General features: G+C 34.7%; 4 protein-coding genes across 4 annotated transcripts; 2 read left to right on the top strand and 2 right to left on the bottom strand.

The window, feature by feature from the left end:
* Positions 1-9186: 9186 nt before the first annotated feature.
* LOC133337402 (WD repeat-containing protein 74) lies at positions 9187-10640 on the bottom strand (the record flags this gene model as incomplete). The annotated part of the gene is made up of 4 exons (XM_061545628.1): positions 10552-10640; positions 9787-10493; positions 9357-9718; positions 9187-9295 (listed from the first exon to the last, which is right to left on the bottom strand). Coding segments are annotated over exons 1-4 (1266 nt in total), but the record flags the coding sequence as incomplete, so codon positions are not given.
* Positions 10641-11332: 692 nt separating this feature from the next.
* Positions 11333-12393, top strand: LOC133337409 (pseudouridylate synthase TRUB2, mitochondrial). The gene is made up of 3 exons (XM_061545633.1): positions 11333-11462; positions 11529-11735; positions 11789-12393. The coding sequence occupies exons 1-3, from the start codon at positions 11333-11335 to the stop codon at positions 12391-12393; spliced, it is 942 nt and encodes a 313-aa protein (XP_061401617.1).
* Positions 12394-13542: 1149 nt separating this feature from the next.
* Positions 13543-15989, top strand: LOC133337411 (SET domain-containing protein SmydA-8). Its single transcript, XM_061545636.1, has 4 exons — positions 13543-13914; positions 13995-14252; positions 14491-15055; positions 15433-15989. Exons 1-4 carry the CDS (start codon positions 13562-13564, stop codon positions 15955-15957), a joined length of 1701 nt encoding a protein of 566 aa, XP_061401620.1. The 5' UTR covers positions 13543-13561; the 3' UTR covers positions 15958-15989.
* A 1510-nt stretch (positions 15990-17499) lies between these two features.
* On the bottom strand, positions 17500-22368 carry LOC133337415 (serrate RNA effector molecule homolog). The gene is made up of 9 exons (XM_061545641.1): positions 22321-22368; positions 21726-21880; positions 21501-21661; positions 21153-21435; positions 20254-20320; positions 19800-20181; positions 18913-19661; positions 17959-18782; positions 17500-17723 (listed from the first exon to the last, which is right to left on the bottom strand). The coding sequence occupies exons 2-9, from the start codon at positions 21875-21877 to the stop codon at positions 17642-17644; spliced, it is 2700 nt and encodes an 899-aa protein (XP_061401625.1). The 5' UTR covers positions 21878-21880; positions 22321-22368; the 3' UTR covers positions 17500-17641.
* Positions 22369-22687: the final 319 nt, after the last annotated feature.

The raw sequence follows: 22687 nt of genomic DNA, 5'->3' as shown, positions 1-22687 counted from the left end.
TAAGAAAAAAACCTTTAGTTCTTCCATATGGACGAAGGTCTTCAGTTCTTCTACGATGAAGAATACGTCAAGCTCTTCATGTATAAGACCTCCACTAGCTATTATATCAATACAATTTAAAACCCTTTCCTTTGAAATGTGAGGATAAAACACTCCAAATTACAGAAAATGGAGGGGGGCGGAGGTATGTACAGTTATATGGGAGCCATACAAAAACTTAGACCAAAATAAATATTTTTTAGCGAGAACAGTTTACACCCCATGAGAATCAAAAACATTAAATTACAGAAAATTTTGTTGAAAAGCCAGTCCATAGTACTCAAAATTCGTAAAAAATCGAAAATCTTAAAATACAAACAATATGGCAACCCTTATAGAAGGTAAATCTCTTTTTGCGAGAAAGGGTTAAGTGGAAATGTATCCCTAGGGATTTCCCTCTGGAAAATATCCAAAACATTGAACAATTGTAATGTTTAATTTTTTTTAAAACAAATTATCCAAAATTTTGACTGAATTTTTCGACTATAAAACTCTAAAATTCGAAACTATGAACATTTTTTGAAAATGTTCACTTCTTCGTGACAACCTATTGTACCATATTCTTTGAAAATTGGTTTCCTCTTGGTTTAATTTTCATAAAAACAAAAAGTTCGTTTTAGTTGTATGGCTTGGAAGCAGTAATGTGTAACACATTTCTTCACACAGGCTTAGGTTTTGTTTCATTAGTTGGTCTTAAATCCAATTTTTTTTTTTAAAAAAAGATGGAAACTAACTCACACACCACCTCTTTCAAGGATATTCAAATCTTTTTCTGCAGCAAGCCCGAACAAAACAAAATAACAACAATAAACTATACAAAAATATATACATCAACTATTTCAAAATAACTAAACAAAATCTCAATTAAATGCATTCTCGGCTGAGTAAAAAATTAAAATAGTTTTGAGTTAAAAAAAAAATAAAATTTTCTTCCAATATTACTTTAAACTTTTATGTAAAAATCGATTATTTACACATTTCCTTTACAATAACATTAAGTGTTATTCAAATTGTTGTTTTTGATACATAAAGGGGGGTCCCGATGCCCATAATACAGCTGTTATTAAAATTAGCTGATTGTAATTGAAATTGCCACTAAGTAAATTTGTCCAGTAAAAAATATGTAGACCCTCAAGTAATCCAATTACCGAAATTACTCTTGCTCTCAGTTATCGAATATCATTTAGCAACAATTTGTTACAAATTCGTACCCGTTGGCACATCCCTTCTAAAATAACCTACACAAAAACTTGACGTATCACCCTTTTAAAAAAAAATAATAATGAATCATTTCGGTATGATAATTTGTTAACAAAAAAAGATTATAACCAAAATTTAGTTGGAAATTTCTCAATGAGAACCTAAAATACCACATTACAAAGAATTTGGTTTAAAAACGTGCCCAAAATACCGAATATTGGGTGTTCCGTTATAGGAGGCTATACCAGAACGTTGATCAATGTCTCTACTTCTAATATACCAAATATCATTGGAGTTGTTTTCTGCTAACTCAAATGCTTTAAAGTTAGCAGAAAACAAAATTTAATATAAAAAATGGGTTTCGATTTTAATCCTACCACCAAATATCCCAAACATTTTTACATCTACTCATTTTCTAAAATTTAACTCCGACCTAAAAACGCTTGTCCTTTTTATTACTGATTACACTGCCATCGATTTACCTAAAAAGAAACATGTCACGTCAATCCTTCAAACCTATAGAATACCGACAAATTAAATACTTGCTAATAAAATTTCGGTCGCTTAAAATGGCACAGCTCATATAAATATTTGAATATTTCAACCAATTTAATTATATATATAAACCTAAAATATATATTTTTAAAATTTTCCAAAACTTCTCCCATTATCACATTTAATTTAAGAGCAAAACTTCATTAGCATTTCCTCTTGCAGGTGAGTGTTTTTATATTATTTTAAATTTACAATTCTAGTTCTACTTAATTTACTTACCAGATTTGCCGGACTTCCCGCCCACACCTCCGCAATAAGTACAGCAGTAAGTTTTAGACTGCACCGTTGTTAAAAGCACCGCATAAAGTATTGTAGCCAGCTCCCTATTTCGTGAAAACTCAAACAGCTTTTGTTCCTTAGAAATCATGCTGTGTACTTCACAATATTGCAATTTTGGACCCCACACTCCAAGTGTGTGTGTGTGTTTGAGAAAGACAAAGGGGAGGGAATGTAATTCCCTTTAGTGCCTTTCAACACACAGTACGGCTACACATTGAAGTCACGATAGCAGATGCATTGGACAGCAGCAGCCACATTGTTATTTTTGCTTTTGTTGTTGCTATTTCAACACCATTTAATCTTCTAAATGAATTGTACTGCCATTGTTGGCCAATATTTTTTTCTGCTGGCCATAATGATGATGGTGGCTAAAAGAATGAAAAAAAAGTTGTTTTGTTTCATTAGATTTAATCTTCCAAATAGGCATTAAAGTTAATAATATTGAAATATTTATTAATATTACCGTAATACAATAAGGTTTATGAATTTTCAAACATTATAGCGGAATTCACAAATTGTTGTTGTAAATATACAAATCATTTAAATGTACTGGGAGTTTTTTCACAAGTGTAAGTGGGCGTTTTGTGAGGGTCTACGATCCGAAACGACTCAATACTTACTCGGCCAACGTCTGTCACCGCAGTCCATTGTAGAAAAGGAATAGGGCTGCTAGAACAACATGATGCTCCTGCAAACATTCTAACGGCATCCAAATTCATCGTCACTCTATCTTATTTTCAGTTTTGTTACCCTTTTTTCTAAAAAAAAAACACTGACAAAAAATAAAACTCAAATCAAAGTGAAGGCAAAACAATCAGCTGTTCTAGGCCCTTGTAAAAATAATAAATGCGTTCGTTTACTTCATAATTTGTACAAATTTGTTACTGGATGTTGTTCATTTGCGCAAGAGTCCAGTAAAAGAAAGCGAATTAAAAGAGACAAATTTTGGCAGTTGTGTTACTGATTCTTACTGGAAAAATTTACCCAGTAAAGATTTGACAGTAGCATCAGCTGATACTGTAACAGCTGTTTTGTTATAATTTGTAAACAATCAAACAAAACAATTTCAAAAAACTTGAATGTTGGTAAAGTTTCTTTAATTTCGTATCTTTAAACAATTTTTCAAAGAAAAATTACACATTTTTATACGTACCAAACATGTTGTTGTTGTAATAAGCTGTAGCAAAATTTTTATAATAGAGGTAATTTAGTTACATTATCTTGACATTTTAATAAAAGAACCGACTAGATAATCAAATATCTATCTAAGGAGATTTTTTATTCTTTAGGTTAGGTTGAAAATTAGAACACATTATGCCTCTCACAGGGCTTTTTGATTCCTTAGTATTTATTAAAAAAAATAAAAACGACATTTTATATTAGTATCCTGGCTTATTTTTGTACAAATCTCAACACCATTCATATAGATCTCAAATATAAGGTTTTTCTGAGACAGCATATAAAGCCTGGCGTATGTTTTAATATTTCCTCTTCAATATTTTATTTTATTACTAGGTAGCCAAAAATAGTCTCGTTTTTGGCATATAACTCAATTATCGAACTAATAATCTACTTAATTATTTAATAACTACATATGGAGCAAATAATGTCACTACATGCAGATGATTTTATAACCCCACTATATTTGTAGCCAACACCAACTATGAAATCTGAAGGAAATTGTTTCAAATCATGTTTGTATGTGTGTTTTACCACACCCCGTCATTTATCGTAGTTTTTAACATTAAATACTCTCTTAAAGCCAAATTATTTTGGCACACTTCAGCTATTACCACAAACAAACAAAATATCCTGTGTTATTCTAGCTAAGCATAAGACAAAAACATTATGTTTTTCATTATAACTATTAATACTGTTGTTGTTGTTTTTCTGCTTCCCATTTTTTCCACACATTTTCCATGTGTAGTATATGTACAAGCCATAATCCTAAGCATCTTCGGAATGGTCACCAAGGTGGTATTTATAAAAAGCCTAATTGCAAAATTGTATACATTTCCCTCTTAAAGACCTTTTAACCATACACGTGACCGTAAGATTCGGGCATGCATGCGTGTGTATGTGTGTTTCATCTTTGACAATAGTTTTGGTATGAAAGAAAATCCCAAATACTTATTCCTTTAGTTTAAGTGTGTGTGCAAGTGTGTGTATTTGCCACCACCTTCATCTGTCCACAAAATGTGTTTTGTTAATTGATATAATGACATAACATTCATATCTATTTGTCCATTCGTTATTGTTGTTATTATTACTATTATAGATGTTGTTGCTGTTTTTGTTTTGGGATAATTGGAATGGTGTTGTTGACCACCAAATGAAAATCTAAATAAATGTCACTTTCATAATTAAGCAGGACGAATGACACATACTTTCTTAAATGGTTACTTTTGGTAGTACAAACAACTATTTAATATAGGAGGGTCCTTTGGCAAATAAAGGAAATGAAGACGTATAATATGTTATGGATGTAACTAATTCGAATGATATATTCATTTCCATGATAGAAATGCTACATGGAGGCAGTATCAGGACAGAAACCTATATGAATTGCATTTTTTTTTCCTTTCTGCTAAAAACATAAACAGTATCAGGACAAAAATCTATGTGAATTACAATTTTTGACCCTTTCTGCTAAAAATCTAAATATTATATAACTATGCCCTCCGTTATAGAAGTGTTATGGGAAGGAGAATTTCAATTTCAATTTCAATTTCTGTTTATTGCTTGTAATATATAAAATTCATTTACAATTTAGTATTTATAAGACAAGAGCTTAGGGATATACAATTCCTGTTCTACTATATCATTATGTTGATTAAATAATATACTTGATAATACATCATTCGATGAAGGTAGGGGAAAAAGCAAAATAAAAACCCATTGAATATTTTTTTTTTTTATGAATTAAGAGTTAAGAGTTAAAATTTCTATGACACTAGATCATTAATATGTGAGTATTGAGATATTTGACATCTGTCTTTAAATAAATCCGTCAAGATATTGATTCTTTCCAGAACAGATTGGAATCCCGTGAGAGTGTGTAATCTGCTAGTGGAATATAACCAAGGAAGGTTATAAATCATTTTTAGTAGCTTGTTTTGTGTAACTTGAAGTTTTTTGATATGACATTTTGCAGACGAAGACCATACTGGAGCACAGTAAAACATTACTGGTTGAAAAATTGATTTGTAGATAATCATCTTATTTTCAACATTAAGTTCGGAGTTCCTATTTATCAACGGGTACATAATTCTGGTGATCTTGTTTAGTTTGTCCATTATGTAAGAAATGTGTGCTTTGAATGTTAATCTTTTATCGAGTATGATTCCTAAATATTTTACATTATTACTCCATTCGATGTTGTTGTTATTTAAGATAATTGGTCTGTGAGGTAAGAAACAATTTTTACGCTTCCTAGTAAAGAAAATGGCTTCAGTTTTTTCAGGATTTAGTAAAATCTTCCATTTATGAAAATAAGAGTGCAGCTTATTTAATGCCGATTCCAATGTGTTAATAATATTAATTGCATATATATCAGAGCACATAATTGATGTGTCGTCAGCAAAAATTGATGTTGTGCATCCTATAGGTATGTCGTATGTAAAAATGTTGTATAATATTGGCGAAAGACACGATCCTTGGGGACATCCAGCATTAATATTGATTTTTGATGAAGCTGAGGCGCCGATGTAAACTTTAAATGATCTATCCTTTAGGAAACTTTGTATAATTTTGATAAGATATAAAGGAAAGTTCAATTTCTTAAGTTTGAAAATTAATCCGTCATGCCAGACAGAATCAAAAGCTGCTTTTATATCCAATAGAACCATTCCGGTAGATTTACCTAAGTTAAAGTTTTCGAGGACCATGTTTTTAATTTTAAAAAGAGGGTGAGCGGTATTATGTTGCGTTCGGAATCCAAACTGTTGGGGTGGAAGAATTTTCTTTTGGTTGGTAAAATCAATAACTTTTTCTTTGATGACTGATTCCAATAATTTGCTTAACGATGACAACAAACTGATAGGTCTGTATGATGCAGGGCTATCGGGAGACTTATTTGGTTTAAGTAAAGGAATTGTTTTTGAACATTTCCATGCAGTTGGAAAGTATGACAATTTTAGGCATGAGTTTAAAATAGTAGTTAGGAATTGTTTCCCTTTTTTACTTAAATTTTTTAAACATGTGTTGTTTATTCCATCCATTCCTGGTGCTTTTCTGATCTTTAATTTTTTTAATAATCCGTCGGTTTTGGCAACATTAATCAGACAATGTTCATCAGTATCCGAGTTTGTGTGTTGTATTTGTGTCGACGATGAATTAACTTCACAAATAGTGGTTGGGTCGCTAAGATTGTTTGTTAAGCCGTGATTTGTTTTAAAATGATTTGCTATTATGTCACATTTATCCTTTTGAGTGTAGTAAGATGAGTTGTTGTGGTATAATGTTGGAATGTTTTTAGTTTTCCGACGTAAAACTTTTGATACTTTCCATAGTGGCTTAGAGGCGTAATCTAGTTCAGATAGCATTTGATTCCAAGATTTGCTTCTAAAAGACAATAATTCTTTGTTGATGATTTTATTCAAACGATTCATTTGATAACGGTCAGAGTCTTCTCTGAATCTTTTAAAATTCCGTTTGTACACATTTCTGTGCTGTATTAGGATAATTATATGATGTGGAATGGACTTATTCGGATAAGATTGTACGCGTTTAGGAACGCTAAAGTCTATACCACCTTTAATGACTCTCGTTAACTCTTGAATCATAAAATCGATTTGGTTTGAGTCAGTGCATAATGTGGCTTCATCTGTATAAGGAATGTTTTTATTTATAAACCTTTTATATCTACACCAATTTGCTTTATTGTAGTCAAAATATAACGTTTCTGCCTTTACTGTATTTGTATTGACTTCACAGATGACTGGTAAATGATCAGAGCATAAATCATTTATGGTTTTAATGGAACAAACATTTTGAGATACATTGGATAGAAAAATATCTAGGTTAGATGGACGCCGTCTTGCATCAGCTGGAATATGTGAATTACTTCGCGAAAAAAGTACTTGTAAGTTGCGATGCTGTAGTTTATCGTATAATAAATTCCCCCATGAATTGTTTCTTGCACAACCCCAATATGAGTGTCTGCAATTAAAATCTCCTCCTAAGATAAATTTACAGGAGGGGTCAGCTAACTTACGTAAGTCTGACGAGAAATGTTTCCTCAATTCTGCATTTGATCTTCCTCCAGGGAAATAACAGGAGTAAATGTACAAATACTCATTCCCTGTAAATATTTTTATTCCAACATTTTCAATACTGAGTGTATTTAATTGAGGTATTTGTTGATGTTGGATATTTTTTTTGATGAGAATAGCTACTCCGCCTCCTCTGCTACCTTCTCGATCTTTTCTGTAGACGTAATATCTTGTATTTTTTAATGAATAATTAATATTTAACCATGTCTCATTTAAGAGACAGACATCAATATTATGTTTATGCATAAAAATTAATAATTCTTCTTTTTTATTTCGGATACCTCTGGCGTTCCAAGTCATTATTTTCAGATTTGTACTGTTCAATATAAGAATTTAATTGCTAATGTTGTGATGACTTCAAATTGGTCAGCTTTGGATTTGCAATTTGATAATCTTGAAATTAGTTCTATAGTGAGGTTCTTCATTTCATCTATTGAAAATAAATCTTTATTAGGACAATTATTATTTTGGGGAATAGTCCACCTAGACACAGACGGAATTTCAGGAAGGTTGAGAGCATTTGGGAATTCTTTGTTGAAATTTGAATTGTTATTAAATTGTGGCATAGGTCTTTTGCTACTTCGAGTTTCATAACGTTTTCTAATTTCAATATATTTAGAACGACTTGGGCAATCCGGTGATGTCGATTTATGATTTCCATTGCAATTTGCACATTTTAAAATTGTTGATTTGCATTCACTACTACTATGATTTCCAGCACAGTTACTGCAAAACGTTTTAACTTTACAACGATTTGATCCGTGTCCTAGCATTTGACAATTATAGCATTGGGTAAGTCTTCCTTTATTAGGTTTCTGGTATTCCCATCGGATTTTAATACGATTTATTGAATCATGGTTTTGACGAAGTTCCTTAAGTGTTATTGTCTTCCGTTGGAAGTAAACAACATAAATTATGTGTTCTAGGGGTCCCTCCTTCGCCTTTCTAACCACCAGTTTAACATCGGTACATTTTAAACCCATTTCAATTAAATATTTTTTAACTATGTTTGGATCCATTTTATCATAGTTTAATAAAATCACCTTATAAGGTTTTTCATTTTTAGGAACATACGAAAAATATTCCAAATTAAAATTATTATCGAGTGCATGACACATCGAATTCATATCTTCTTTCCTATTTAGAAATAATTTAATTCCTATAGATATTTTTCGAATAGAATACGAAGATATGTTTAATATTCTGCACATTTCATGCACTTGTTCTGTTTTGCATTTCAGAATAGTTATCGGTGGTATTTTATCACTGCTCTGATTATCGATAACAGTATCTTCGATGTCTTCTTCTACATCATCAGGATCCACAACTTGAAGAGGGAGAAAATAATTTTGATTTCCAGCTCCCTGAGAGCCAATTGTTTTTGGTTTTTTATTCATAGTTAGATGCCTTGAAGAGGCAACAACATCTTCGTCGCACGGTCTCTTTATTTTGTTAAATTTATTTGTTGTTTTGAATAACAGTACTGCTTTTTTTTTTATTTTTATTTTTCTTTGCGTTTGTCTTTTCTATTATGCGGAGAATTCACGTCAGAACGATACGGTGTATACTATACGACTCTTATGGGAAGGAGAAAAGAATATTTTCTTATAACTTTTATACATTATTTTATTTTGTTAAAAATCATTTTTATAAACCTATAAAAAAGTTAATCAAGTCCACATAACAAGTTTACAAATATTCTTCAATAGTCTCCATATTATATGCGACTTGATTATTTTTACAACTATTTAGTATCTAAGCTTCAACTTTGACTCAAACATCAATTCTTCTTCTTTTTATTTTTTAGCGCACTTCCCTTGGCTTTTCTCTTTGAACCCGCCTTAGACACTTCTTTCACAGGTTCAGGTTCTTCATCACTTTCATTTTCTTTAGCCTCACTGGTATTCTCTGCGTCATCATCCTCCTCTTGGTCTTCATTTTCATTGTCACTAAAAAATAATATTCAAATATCATTATTTAATTCCCTTTAATTTTAGTTTCAAATCTTACCATATTGTCTGCATATTATCAAACATATTTTCATATTCTTCATCCTCAGACACATCACCGGCATTCTTTTTTGTTTTCTTCTTATTTTTCGATTTATTTTGTTCCTCATCTTCCAATTCTTCGCCATCTTCTGTGGCATTTGGATTTTCCATAGATTCTCGTAAGAGGACTCGGGTAGCTTTTGACTTGACATAGCATTGATATAACATTACACAGGAATCGACATGATGTACACGGACATAACGATCCAAACAGGCAGAGGCCAAATGTTTGCCGGAAACATCCAAATACAAGTCACTAATGCCGCCCGTGAAACCTTTATAGGTGTGGACAAAGGTTTTCATGCGTCTTGTGTCAAAGGCCTACAAGTGAGAGCAACAAACAGTTAAGTCTATTTTAAAACAAAGGATTTTCAAAATGTCAAACTCACCTTCAATGCCCCCATTGTGGTACCGGTGTAAATGTAATTACCATTTGCCGCCAAAGTGGTAAAACTCATTTGATCTTCGGTGGCATAACACTGAACCGGGCGCCTTTGTTTTCTTGTATCATAGACACGCACATAACCATACCGGGAACATGTTGCCAAGGTATGTGGAGAATCAAAGAAACCCACATCACAATCCCATACCGGCACCTCAAGTTGTAAATAATCATTGGGTAAATTTTTGGAGGCAAACAATTGTTTTCCCTCGGCAGACATATCAAACACTTTTAAGTTGTTTTGTCTGCCCTTGCCACCCACAGCAACAATATTACGGTCACTGGGACATTGCCTTAAACGTGACATATCATCACCGATTTTATCCAATAGCAATTTGGGTTGTTCCTCATCAATATCACCATCATCTTTGAGGGCCAATGAACGTATGTGGCCATTACCAAAGCCAGCAACCACACAATTATCATAACGAGCCAAACCAACAATGGGTGACTCCTCAAAGTCTATGGTATATTGTGTGTGGCCAGTACGAACCGAATGTACCTGGGTAGTGGACTTGCCACGACCAATAAGTATTTCAGATTTATTCGAATTGCCAAAGCTCAACGATGTTATACGAGAATCTTTATCCAATTCATTGAGATCTTGCAGGTTGGATTGCTTGAATGGATTGTCTTCATAGGCAGGCAATAATTCTGAAAGAAGATCGAATTTAAAATTATTTTTTAATGGGAAAATTTTATATTTACTTACTTTTAAAGGTTCCCGTTTGGGTGCCCACATAAATTTCATGATTTTCTGTGTAATTGGGGCTTTTTAAATTAGATGTTGTCCACTTCATTCTGGAAAGAAATGTCGATGTTTCTCGCCCAGCAAATGATATGAAATAAACAGAGAATTTTTTTGTTTCCACGTGCCTTCAAAAGAGTATTTGACAGGCCAAACAACAACCGCTCTCTTAAACAGTGTTGTCAACTAGGGGTATTTTTGGTGGAAACAAAAATTTATGCACAAAAACTGCACACACTTTTAAAAATTAGCACAATTACTAGGCATGAAGAGGCACAAATTTGAATTAGATTTTTTTTACTTTATAAATAATAATAAACTGAACTTAATTAACAATAATTATTAGTTCAAATATACATGCCCTAGCAAGTGATAGCTAATTTTCTCTTATTTACACACTGAACACAGCATACTCTCTTTGATGGCCATACTCAACACAGCGTTGTCCATCAAAACAAACAAATAAGAGACTAGCTCACATAGTTCACATTCAGTGAACAAATCTTTTGAACATTTAGTCTATTTAGGGACTTTTGTTTATAAAATGTTATGTTAATAATTAAATAAAAATTTTATGAAATAAAAAAGTAAAAAAATAACCATTTATATACATAAATTAATCATTTAATAACCCTTCGTGCAGCGGAAGAGGAAAAATCAACGATACCGGCAACATTGTTTACAAAAACAAAAACTACACACAAATCCTTTCGGTGAACAGTTCAACTACACATCGTGGGTCGTTATGGCTTTACAAAAAGTCCGGGATGCATCTGTGGTCTTCCGAAATCTAAATGGAATTTTAAATGTTTATAAACCTGCCGGCATGAAAATCAAACATGTTCGTGCAGCAATTTTACATAATATTTGTGAAGGTTTGCCAACAACCAATGAAAAAAAATTTATTCGCAGCTTTACCTAATTCTTCTTGTATATTTCAGATCTAAATGCCTTGAAAGCCAACAATGAACCGGAAGCCCATCAAATACCCTTACTGGAACCGGGTGGTGCTGCTGATCCCCTTTTGAGAAAGGTGCAGTCATTAAATCTGGCCGAACATGTTCTTAGTACGGGACTACGTTATCAAATGGAGGATATACGTTGTGCAACAGTTGCCAGTTTGGGTTTACACACCAGTGGGGTTTTGTGTAAGTATTCGGGAATATATGATTTCCAACTAATAATGTGATTTTTATTCTAGTGTTTGGCATTAACAAGGGCTTAAAACAATCTATGAAAATCCAACGCAATCGCCCTCTAAGAGCCTATCATGTCACCGGTCAATTGGGAAAAGCCACCGAAACACATCTACCCGATTCCCGGATAACTGTGAAAGCCAACTACCGCCATGTCCAGCCAGAACGTTTAAGTGCCTTAGTTTCCTCCCTGCAAGCCTCACATCAACGCAAAATGTTCGAACTATGCGGTGTGGATATGCAATCACAGGCAGCCTATGAAATTGCCTGTAAAGGCCTAATACGACCTGCCAACAATACACAACCTGTCATTTATGGCATCAAGTTAATTGATTTCCAAAAACCTCATTTCACTTTGGAAATTCATGCCATTAATGAATCGGAAGATTATTTGGCCACACTTATACATGAAATTGGTATTGAATTACGTACAGTGGCGCACTGCACGGCTTTGCGATGTATTCGTCATGGTAAATTTTCGGTGGAGGGAGCCTTGTTGCGACATGCATGGAATTTGCCAGGTGTTGTGCGAAATATGCGTGAACAAAAAGAAATTCTAGAAGCACATCCTTATCTGTTGAAGCAAGATCGCATAGAATTAAGGAATTAATGAGTGATTGGTGGTTCATCCATCACATCAGCCAGCAGCAGCTAGCTAGCTAAGTGGCACAATATAAATTGTGTTGGTTTTTTTCTTTTTTAATATCTATGTTAATTGAATACATATATGTATTATATACAGTGGGGTACAAAATAGATTCATGTTTGCATATAATTTAGAATATAGTATTTTAAGAGAACATTCTTAAAATTGTTAATTATTGTAAATAAAAAAACTTGTTATTTATAGTAAATTAAAACAAATATTAAACTACTTAGGTCGGTAAATAATATGCAGGTTACGTGACATGATGGTTATTTTATCCAGCCGCTAAATAGTTAAATTTCTTCAAAACCCGATCTGTTTAAATTCAATCCATTGTTGAATTTCACTACTCTAAAGAATTTCTGGAAACCCCAAACCCTCTTGAAACATTTTTGTGTACAAATAATTTTCAACCTCTAAGTTATCCTAATATTATTTAACAAATTCACACACCTGAAAGTTCGCAAACTAATCTTTGGCCTACCGTTTGTTGTTAGCAATTATGTTTGTTTGTTTCAAGAGTTGTTGCTTTTTTTTGTGAATACATTTGACGGCTATGTACCGCTCGCTAGGCTACCTATAATGCTGGCCAACAACTTGACATGCGGCACACACATACGCACCCATAATAATTATTCGTTCTAAAGAGCAAAACTCGTGCATCTCATGGCGCATGCCTCCTGCACCGGGCCAGCCAACCAGCCAGCCACACAAACAACGGCAGCCAAACGAAAGAAAAACTTTTTGGCTTCTTCTCTGTAGGAGTGTGTGATGATCTTCAAACGAATTTCATTTGAATTTATTAAACGGTTAAGATCGCAAGTGTGCGTATATATCATCTGTTGAATGGTCTAAAAATATATATTCCTTAACATATAAAAACTAAAGTGAATAGAACCCGAACATCGCAATCACAGAGGCAGACGTGTGCGAACGTCTTATTTTTCGGTTTTCCTTTTCGATACAAGAAATCGTATTCAAGTTAATAAATTATTGAAATTGGCTAATAAATCTGTTGTTTAGCAAGCAAACAAAAACAAAAACTTCTATTCGAGTGAAACGGGAAATCCTTTAGATTCCTTAACAACAACAACCAAAAGAATAAAATAAAAATTAAACAACAAAAGTGAAAATGTCTTCCGCCGGCAGTGATAAATCTGATTGTTGTGCTGTGTGTCAGGTGCCAGCCACTTTGACTTGCTCGGCATGCAAAAATGTTAAATATTGTGGTAAAGATCACCAGCGCGATCATTGGCAGGAGCACAAAATCGAATGTGAGAGTCCGTATCGAATTGAAAATGACGCAATTTTGGGTCGCCACCTTTTGGTTACGCGTGATATACAAGCCGGCAATGTCATCTTCGAGGAGAAGCCGCTGGTTGTGGGTCCCAAATGGTTTGTATCGGAACGCGAACAGGAGGTACCGGTTATGCCCTGTGTTGGTTGTTATATACCATGTCGCATTGGTGGTTTCAGTTGCTCCAAGTAAGTTATATAATTTAGAAAAAAGTCCCTTAGTATTTTTCTAAAACAACGAAAAAAAACAACTCCATTCCGCCCTACAGATGCCAGTGGCCATGTTGTTCACCCCATTGTGAGGATATTGAAAATCCCAATAGCCATGGCATAGATTGTGAAATTTTGAGATTGGGCCCTGGACCAAAAACCACAAGTGACATGAAAGTCATGACCGACTATTATCGGCCCGATGCCTTGTTGGTATTGAAATGCCTGTTGCTGCAAAAGCAGAATCCCAAAAAATGGAAGAAGTTGATGAAGATGCAAAGTCATGAAGAGGATCGTGAAGGATCAGAATTGCAAGAGTAGGTATTATTGTTATTATTGTGGTTGTTGTTGATTTTCAGAACATGACATAAGTAAAATTGTTGGCACTGTGCGGTGGCTAACTGGTGGCAATGTACATACATATATGCGTCACAATGGACGGATGATGTGTATGCCGCCTGCACGTCTGTGTTCTCTTTTTGTTTTGTATTTTTTTTTCTTATTTTAATTTGTTTTATTGTTCTTTTATTTTACATTTGTTCGTCCTCCTCCTAGAGATGCCGAAAAGCGTGTCGTCACATATTTGCTAAAGAACTTTTTGGAACCGCTCAAAAAGCGCGAGGAGACCACCAAAGAAAAGCTACTCGAACAATATGATGCCAAGATACTGCGACGCATTTGCGGTATTATCGAAACCAATTATATGGTCATTAGCCTTTCGACGGGCCTGGATCTGAGTGGTGTCTTCTTTACGGCCTGCATGATGGAACACTCATGTATGCCCAATAGCTATTTCCAATTTAATGAATGTGATGGTTTTAGCATTTCGGTTATTGCCGGCCGTGATATCAAGGCTGGAGAACACATCAAGATAATGTACACGAATATGTTGTGGGCCACCCAAATGAGACTGGAACATCTACAGATAACGAAACATTTCAAATGCAGCTGTGAACGTTGTACAGATCCCACCGAATTGGGTAGTTATTTTAGTGCTTTGAAATGTGCCGGAGATGTTAATGCGAAGTGTGATGGTGGCATACAGCTGCCCAAGGATCCATTGGACAAGAAAACCGATTGGATATGCAACAAGTGTCCAATGATTGTTAATGGTGAACAGGTGAGTAAGGATTTGTAATGAAAAAAATAATAATTTAAAGTTGTTGGAAGTGTAGACAAAAAGGAGAAAAAAATTTCAAAAATCTTCAAGTGACCAAAGTACAGATAGATAGGCACATATAGAAAATACTACTTAGAGGTCTTTATAAAATACCGATTCGTTTTCATGTGAGGATTAATTCCGAATATAGCCCAAATTCCGAATATAGCCCAAATGTATGGAAAGTGCAATGAAATACAATGCATGTTTTTTTTTTTCTTTCAATGGACTGTTTTTGGGAACCTCTTTCAAAATTGCTTTAAAAACATTTATTTAAACTCCCACCTAATAATTTTCCCCTCTCCCTCCCTCTCTTCATTTACAAAAATTGACAACAGGTCGGTTATCTTCTAACACAAATGACGGAAGAAGTAAAAACCCTAATGGCTCGACGACCCACGGTCAAACAAGTTGAAAGCCTCATCGAAAAGCTGGGAACCTTCTTACATCCCAATCATTATCACATGTTCAGCTTAAAGCATTGCCTCATCCAACTCTATGGTAATGAAATGGGTTACAAATCAGAACAACTATCCAGTAGCCAATTACAAAAGAAATTAAAAATGTGTGAAGATCTTTATGTAATTTGTCAAAAACTAGATCCGGCCACAATACGTTTATCCATCTATGTGGCCATTATATTCCATGAAATGCATACCGTCTACATGGAACAAGGACGGCGTATTTTGGACAATGATAAAACCAAAGCTTTGGAACTCTTTACAAATGCCAAAGATGTCTTGGAAAAGGCCGAAGAGGTGTTGGAAAAAGAATTGGATGGTGTGGCGGGTAATAAACTAAACGACCACATACTGAGAGCAATGAAAAATGTGAAATTTTATATGGAAAATATGTGTTCCTGAAAACAAAACAAAACAAAATGAAAAGAAAAAAATCGAATGAAAAACCAATCGACCGACCAATGAATCACACACACGCACACACTTGTTTGAGGTTGTGGTGGCATGAATAGTAGAGTGAGAGCTGAAAAAGCGGCAAAAACTGTGCGACGCTGGATTTTTTTGTTTGTTTTGGATTGAGAACTTCTGTTTATTATTAATAATATTAATAATAATAGTAATTGTAATAATAAGTTTATATATAATATTATATTATTATCATCATTATTATAAAGAAGATTTGTTTTTGTTTCGTTTGTTATAACAATATAAAATACAGATTTTTAAAAATAAAAACTACATTATACCGTTACTGACAAATAGAAATTACATAGAAGAGCAATGTACGTTTATTAATTATAAAATGTGTAATAAGGAGGCTGTTGTGTATAGATGGGTGTGTATGAGTGTGTGTGCAAGTGTTGGCTAGGTGTTATTCCCTCTGTGTGTTTCCCCAAAAAAAAACCAAGGGGTGTGATGGTGGTTGATGGGTTGTTTAATTGCTTGCTTGTTGCTTTTATTGTTATTTTTTAATTTTTAGTTCTTGGTGTTGTTGTTGTTTTGTAGAATATATAGCAGCTTTGTCTTCAACGTCGTCGTCTATTTTTTTTTGCTATTAACATGTACGTTCACACGCTCACACACACATCTATATACACACACTCAGTAGAATAGATTATAATCTAAACTAAGTTGATCGATCGAGGAAGAAAGAACTAAACTCTACAGAACACAAGAAGAGTGGGTTGGGGGTGTTGGGGCTCTAGTGTACATTATGTTTGATGTCATTTGTTGAGGGGGCGGGGCAGGGCGGGGGACATTATGATATTAAGATTAAATAAAATACGTATTTGTAGCGCTTATGTTTATTTTAGTATTTCTATTTATTTTTTTTTTGCTGTTTTTGTTTTTTCTTTGTTGTTGTTGTGGTTTCGTCTAATTGAACATATCAATGGGATCTTGTGGAGCATCCAAGTCACGATACTGTATTATTTGACGAAACTCTTGACCGGGTCTGTAAACAAAAGATGTTGTGGAGTAGAAGAAGAAGAAAAAAATGCAAAGGTTCAATAACAAAAAGTTGTGATTTATGATTTTAATATTTATATAATTATTATTTATATTCATAAAATTATTGTTGTTGTTAGTTAGTGATTATTGTATATTTAACTAAAATTATCTAAGAGACAAAATCTTAAGACATATACCAAATGACAAAGAGAAAAAAATAATTCATTTACATTCGCTAAGTGATGATAAAAAACGTTAGAATAGTACGGTAGTATTGTAGTCTATACAGGTAAGTGGTGGTGGATGGTATGTATTTCTATTTCATTTGTAATTGAAAATGTGCGAATGTTTATAATAAAATTTAAGAAATAAATAAAAAACGCAAACAAATTAAGCTAAAAGAACAATAAAACCAATGACGTAGTGAAAAAAAACACTGCAAAAATTTAGAATAGGCGCTTTGGGGTCGTACATTTCACTTCGGGTTTTTTGTTTTGTCTATATATAAATAGAAAACAAAGAGAGGAGGACGACAACTTTTAGCCTTAACATCAATCATCGATTACAACAACAACAAACTGGTCATGGTCATTACGTCCTCGTCGTTGTTGTGTTTGTTTTGTTTTAGGTTTGTTGTCTAGTCAAACATATCGAAATTGGCCGGAGCATCCAAATCATGATAACCGATAATACGACGTTGATGTTCTATGGGCAAGTCTCTGTAAAAGAAGTTCACACACAAAAGATAGTTGTAGAGTAGAGAGTAAACAAAATAATAGTAAAAGAAGACTTCAACCAAAATTGTAAAGTTGTGGAAGAAAAAACGATGTGTTAAGTATTTCAAAAAACAAAAAGAAGCAACTGCATTACAGCAATAACAACTAAGCTAGGAAACTATTAAAATTTATTCGCAACAAACAAACAAAAAGAGAGAAACAAAACATCTATATATACCTTCGTCCGGGACCTCCAAAACCACGACCACCACGTCCTGGTATCATTAGGGGAGGTGCGTAGGCAGCATAGGGTGGTGCGTAAGCAGCCGGTGGATATACAGGGGCTCTGTAACCTCCACTCGATTCCGATGTTGTCCTCTTATTATTACCAGGATGCTCTGGTAACTGCGGCCTCTTGGGATCCTTCAAATAGTTATTAAAGAACTCCACCTCTTTGCGTACCTCCTCCACCTTTTCGCCGTGCTTGTTGAATATATGCTTGCGTATAAATTCGGGACCTTTGAATTTCTTGCCCGACAGCGGACACAACCACTTGTCTTTGGCCAATTCTTGGGTATTGGCCTGTATGAATTTCTCCACTTCATTTTCGGCATCTTTAGCTCCCAAATTCTTCAGTTCTTCCTCGTCGATTGTTGTGGTTTTGGCTAAGAATGTTTGCATTTTATTTTCAAAATTCTTGATGTAGTCTTGCAGGTCATTCTGTGAGACTTTCGAGGGTGGGGGTCCGCGTGCATGGATTATGCCACAACGATTGGGCATTTCATCTTCGTAGGGATATTCACAGTGATTGTAGAAATCCACCGAGTGAACAATTCTCAAATACAGAATGAGATTGTCCAGAACGGAAATCAATTGGGGATCTCTTTCGATGGCTTCACCTTCGCTTTCCTTGTTTTCACCGGAAATGCCCAAAAGTTCTTCCTCCTCGGCAGAGGCTTCCTCGATGAGGAAGTCGGTAATGTTTTGTAGAACTGGATTATTGGTTTTAAAGCCATAGTTCGAGGAGTTTGATGTATTGTGGGCATCTGATGTTGTGTTATTCTCAGCAGATGTGCTGTTTTCACCAGTAGCGGCACCATCGACTTTGTTTTCGGGATTGGATGATTGCTAAAAATATTTAAAAAATATATTAGTATACTTAAAAAATCGGTTGCTTTCCTCCTCCTCTTACCCAAAGATTAAACTTTTCATCCAAATTCATGGCAATTTTCGCACACAATTTAATATCGGCCCTCACCACAGTCTTGTGGGCAGTCATGCCGTTTACCGGCCTCACCCTTCGACTAAGATCCCTATTAACAATGGCTCCCATTTCACAGTCACGTAGACGTGTGTTATTTAAGCTCCAACAAATTTCCTTGATGTTCACATCACGCTTGAAGGTAACCCAACCACGACGATACCAACGTCGTTCTACCAATGGATCAGCAATAGCCACTCTCAGGAAACCATCGAATTTTTGACACACCGCCTCTATTTCACTTTTAGTAATGGATGGTGCCAAGTTACGCAAAAAGATCGATGAAGTGCGATGTAAAGCACGTGGCTGAGGACCATCTTTAACTTTGTCCAAATCAATGGTTTCTGGCTGTTCATCTTCTACGGCCTTTTTATCTTCTGCGGAGGTTTCAGTTTCAACACCCTCTTCGTCTTTCTGTTCATTTTCTTCGTCCTTTTTCACCTCGGGCTTTTCTTCTGCCTCTTCATCATTTTTCTTTTCCTCCATGCTGACATCAGCATCATTGCCATTTGATTTAGCCTCCTCCACTTCATCTTTAACAGCATCCTTCATTTCTTCTTCATTGCCATTCTCAACAAGTTTCTTGTCTTCATTGTCGCTTTCAGCTTTCTTTTCAGATTCTTCATCGACAGATTTCACCTTATCTGTATCTTCTGTGGGCTTTTCTTTGTTTTCTTCGCCTTCTCCGTCTTTATCGTCGTCTTTGACATCTTCTAAATCATATTTACTTTTGACTTTGTCATCGGCTTCATCTTCACTGCTGGAAGAGGAACTTGAAGAATCTGAATCTGATGATGACGACGATGAAGAATCCGAACTGGTGCGTTTTCTTTTGAGAGATTTCTTCTTTTTCTCTTCTTTCTTTGTTTTAGACTCATCATCCCAATTCTCTTCATTATCAGAGCCACTGTGGCGTCGTGTGGCTTTGGGTGATACACACTTGGGTTCATCGTCATCCTTCTTTTCAACCGAGGTGATAATAACATCATCATCGTCACCCTTCTTGTCAAATATACGTTCAGGATAAGAGGCCTCTTTGGGCTTTTCGTCTAAGATTTTAAGATCTTCATCTGTGCCGCCTTCTAATTTGATTACGACAGTGTCTAGGACTCGCAGCAGTGGATCTGTTTGATTTGTGTCTACGGTAACACTTTGTATCATACCGTTTTGTAATAGTTCCTCAAACACTTCTACGCGTCTCTGTAATATTGAAGAAAACAACAAAGAATTATAAGTGACCAATTCAAAGACCTTATATAGAGAAAAATTTACCTTTAGGAAATTTAATTGTTCATCTTTACGTTTCACGCTATCCACTGGGTGATATTTATTTTTGAACCTATTAAAAAAAGAAATGAAACAGACAACAAAAAATTAGTAAAGTTGAAATTGTAATTTTTTAAATAGATTTCGATGTAATATATTGTAGTGTTTCCATGGTACAATATCTCTGTTTCTCCTTTTTCGGTTTTGTCACTCCGCAACATGTTTTATGGGGGGACCTACTATTTTTTCAATTATGCTTGGCCTGGTCATAGTTATTCAGATTCAAATTCGCTGTGTATACATCAACAACAACATAATTTTTTTGTTTAATAAGATAGTGTTTACGAAATCTTACCTTTCAGCTAGCTATGATTTTTAAAGATCATGGCTTTGCTGGCGTTCGTATAACGAGAGATTTCAATTTCAAAAATAAACGATTTTAATATAAACGCGATTTAATAAAAATGCTATTTAAACACACTGTGGCATTGCTCGCCAAGTGCAAAACAATCAAATCAAATCGTATCGAAAATCAAATGATCGTGCATCATTCGGAAGAGGAAGTAGTAGTGAGTGGTAGTAGTAGGAGAAATCAAGGTATTCGGCGTACACAACAACAACACAACTCACTATGGAGCTTGATAGCATTGTGCACTCACTTATCGTCCTACAGTTACTAAGGCTGTTGGCGTGACGGCTTCCATAAGGATGCCTTCTTTAAAATAGCTGTAGAGAAAAACTTATGTAAACATACAGTTGGCACATTTGATGTTATAAAACGTTAGAACAAAAATAAAGGTGTTGGTAGAGTTTGGTAGCAAAATTTTGTTAGATACCTAATTGCAAACTGAAATGATGATCATCATCATCCAGTTCATCAACGGCAGCAGATTCTCCACACTTACCATTCCTCGTCTTTGTGGGCAACAAAGAATTCATTCAACTGTTGACGTTTGAATTCCAACTTGTATTCATTGTATTTACGCAGAACTTCTGTATCTGATATGCCATCGTCTTGTGTGTCCAAGAATTGTTTTAGAGTCATCATGGCGGGTTGTGTTTGCATATCACTGTTGGCAGCAGATTCTCGGGGATGAGCACCGTGAGCTAAGCCCGCGCCATAGGCACTGTGTAAGCTATGGGCAGCATAATGTTCATTCCAGGCATGCAATAAATAGGGATCATAAGCTATGGAAAGGAAATTAGACGATTAGGTGAGAGAAAAAATGAATATTATATGATGCAGAACTTACGTCCATATCTGTGATTGGCCCTTAGATCATCACCCCAACCGGGTCTCATGCGTTTTGCCGGCGGCATTTCTCTATCCGGTGAGTAGCGATCTCTAGCTCCGCGATAGTCGCGATAATCTGGCCGTGGTCGGCCACCAGCTCCTCCTCTAAATGGATTACCTCTAATTATGAGCATAAAAATGGTTCGTACACAGAAAATTTGTGGTTTTTGGAATGTTAACTTACCGTTCGGGCCAATCATCTCGGCCGCCAGCAGCACTGCCAGCACCGGTTCTGCGATCGTCACGTCTTTCCGAACGATAACTGTCCCCAGAACTGCGTTCTCCACGGAATTTATCACGGCGTTTACGATCGTACTCATCATCCGAGTCGGCCATGGTCTTAAAAAAGAGAAAAGCAATCATGTTTTAAAATAAAATAAAAATGAATTATTTGGTTTTCTTTACAAAAGAAGAAATACCGGCCGCCTAGATTCTTGTTTTTTACATTTTGCCACGACTATCAGGTGAAAGTCACCTTTCCACCCAAAGAGTTAATTTTAACAAAACATAACCTCAAAAAAGTGAATATACCAGAAGAAATAAAACGAGCGATAAATTTAGCCAATAATATCCAATGAATTACTTCAAAATAGAATTTAATGCATTACACCAACAGAAGATAATTAACGCGCAACATGGACATTGATTTTTTTCAATGCTCATTTGCATAAAATACAGAAGAGAGGAATAAAAACGAAACTCTAGTAGTGGTTGTATGCAAATTTCCCAACGCCATCACAAAAAATGGCATTTTCGAGGAAAATTTCCTTTTACCTTACCTCTGTTTTTGTTTATTCCTATTTAAAGCGTTTTAATTTACAGCAATGCTTCGAGAATAATCCAAATTTTCACTTATTTTATGAGGAAATCTTGTATTAAAGCCCTCGTCGTATCTTTTCTTAAGTGACGCGGATGGATGCGTTTTTTTTCTGACACCACCTCAACGAGTATTAGATAACCGAGTACCAATTATCATACGTGTGTGTATGTATGTGTGTGATTACGTTGTTTATTAAGTGCGACCTATAGTAAAAACGTTAGCATGACATTAGTTACTCATTAGAGTACTAAATAAAGGGAAGAACTAAAAAATTAACATATAGTTTTAGATTTTATAAAAAAATTAATAGGAAAATGTGATATATA

The sequence above is a fragment of the Musca vetustissima genome, unplaced genomic scaffold, assembly GCF_032173495.1.
Source record: "Musca vetustissima isolate MV318-11 ecotype Yass unplaced genomic scaffold, APGP_CSIRO_Mvet_v1 utg49456, whole genome shotgun sequence".
In the NCBI taxonomy this organism is placed as follows: Eukaryota; Metazoa; Arthropoda; class Insecta; order Diptera; family Muscidae; genus Musca; species Musca vetustissima.
This window is presented reverse-complemented; position numbering and strand designations above follow the sequence as displayed.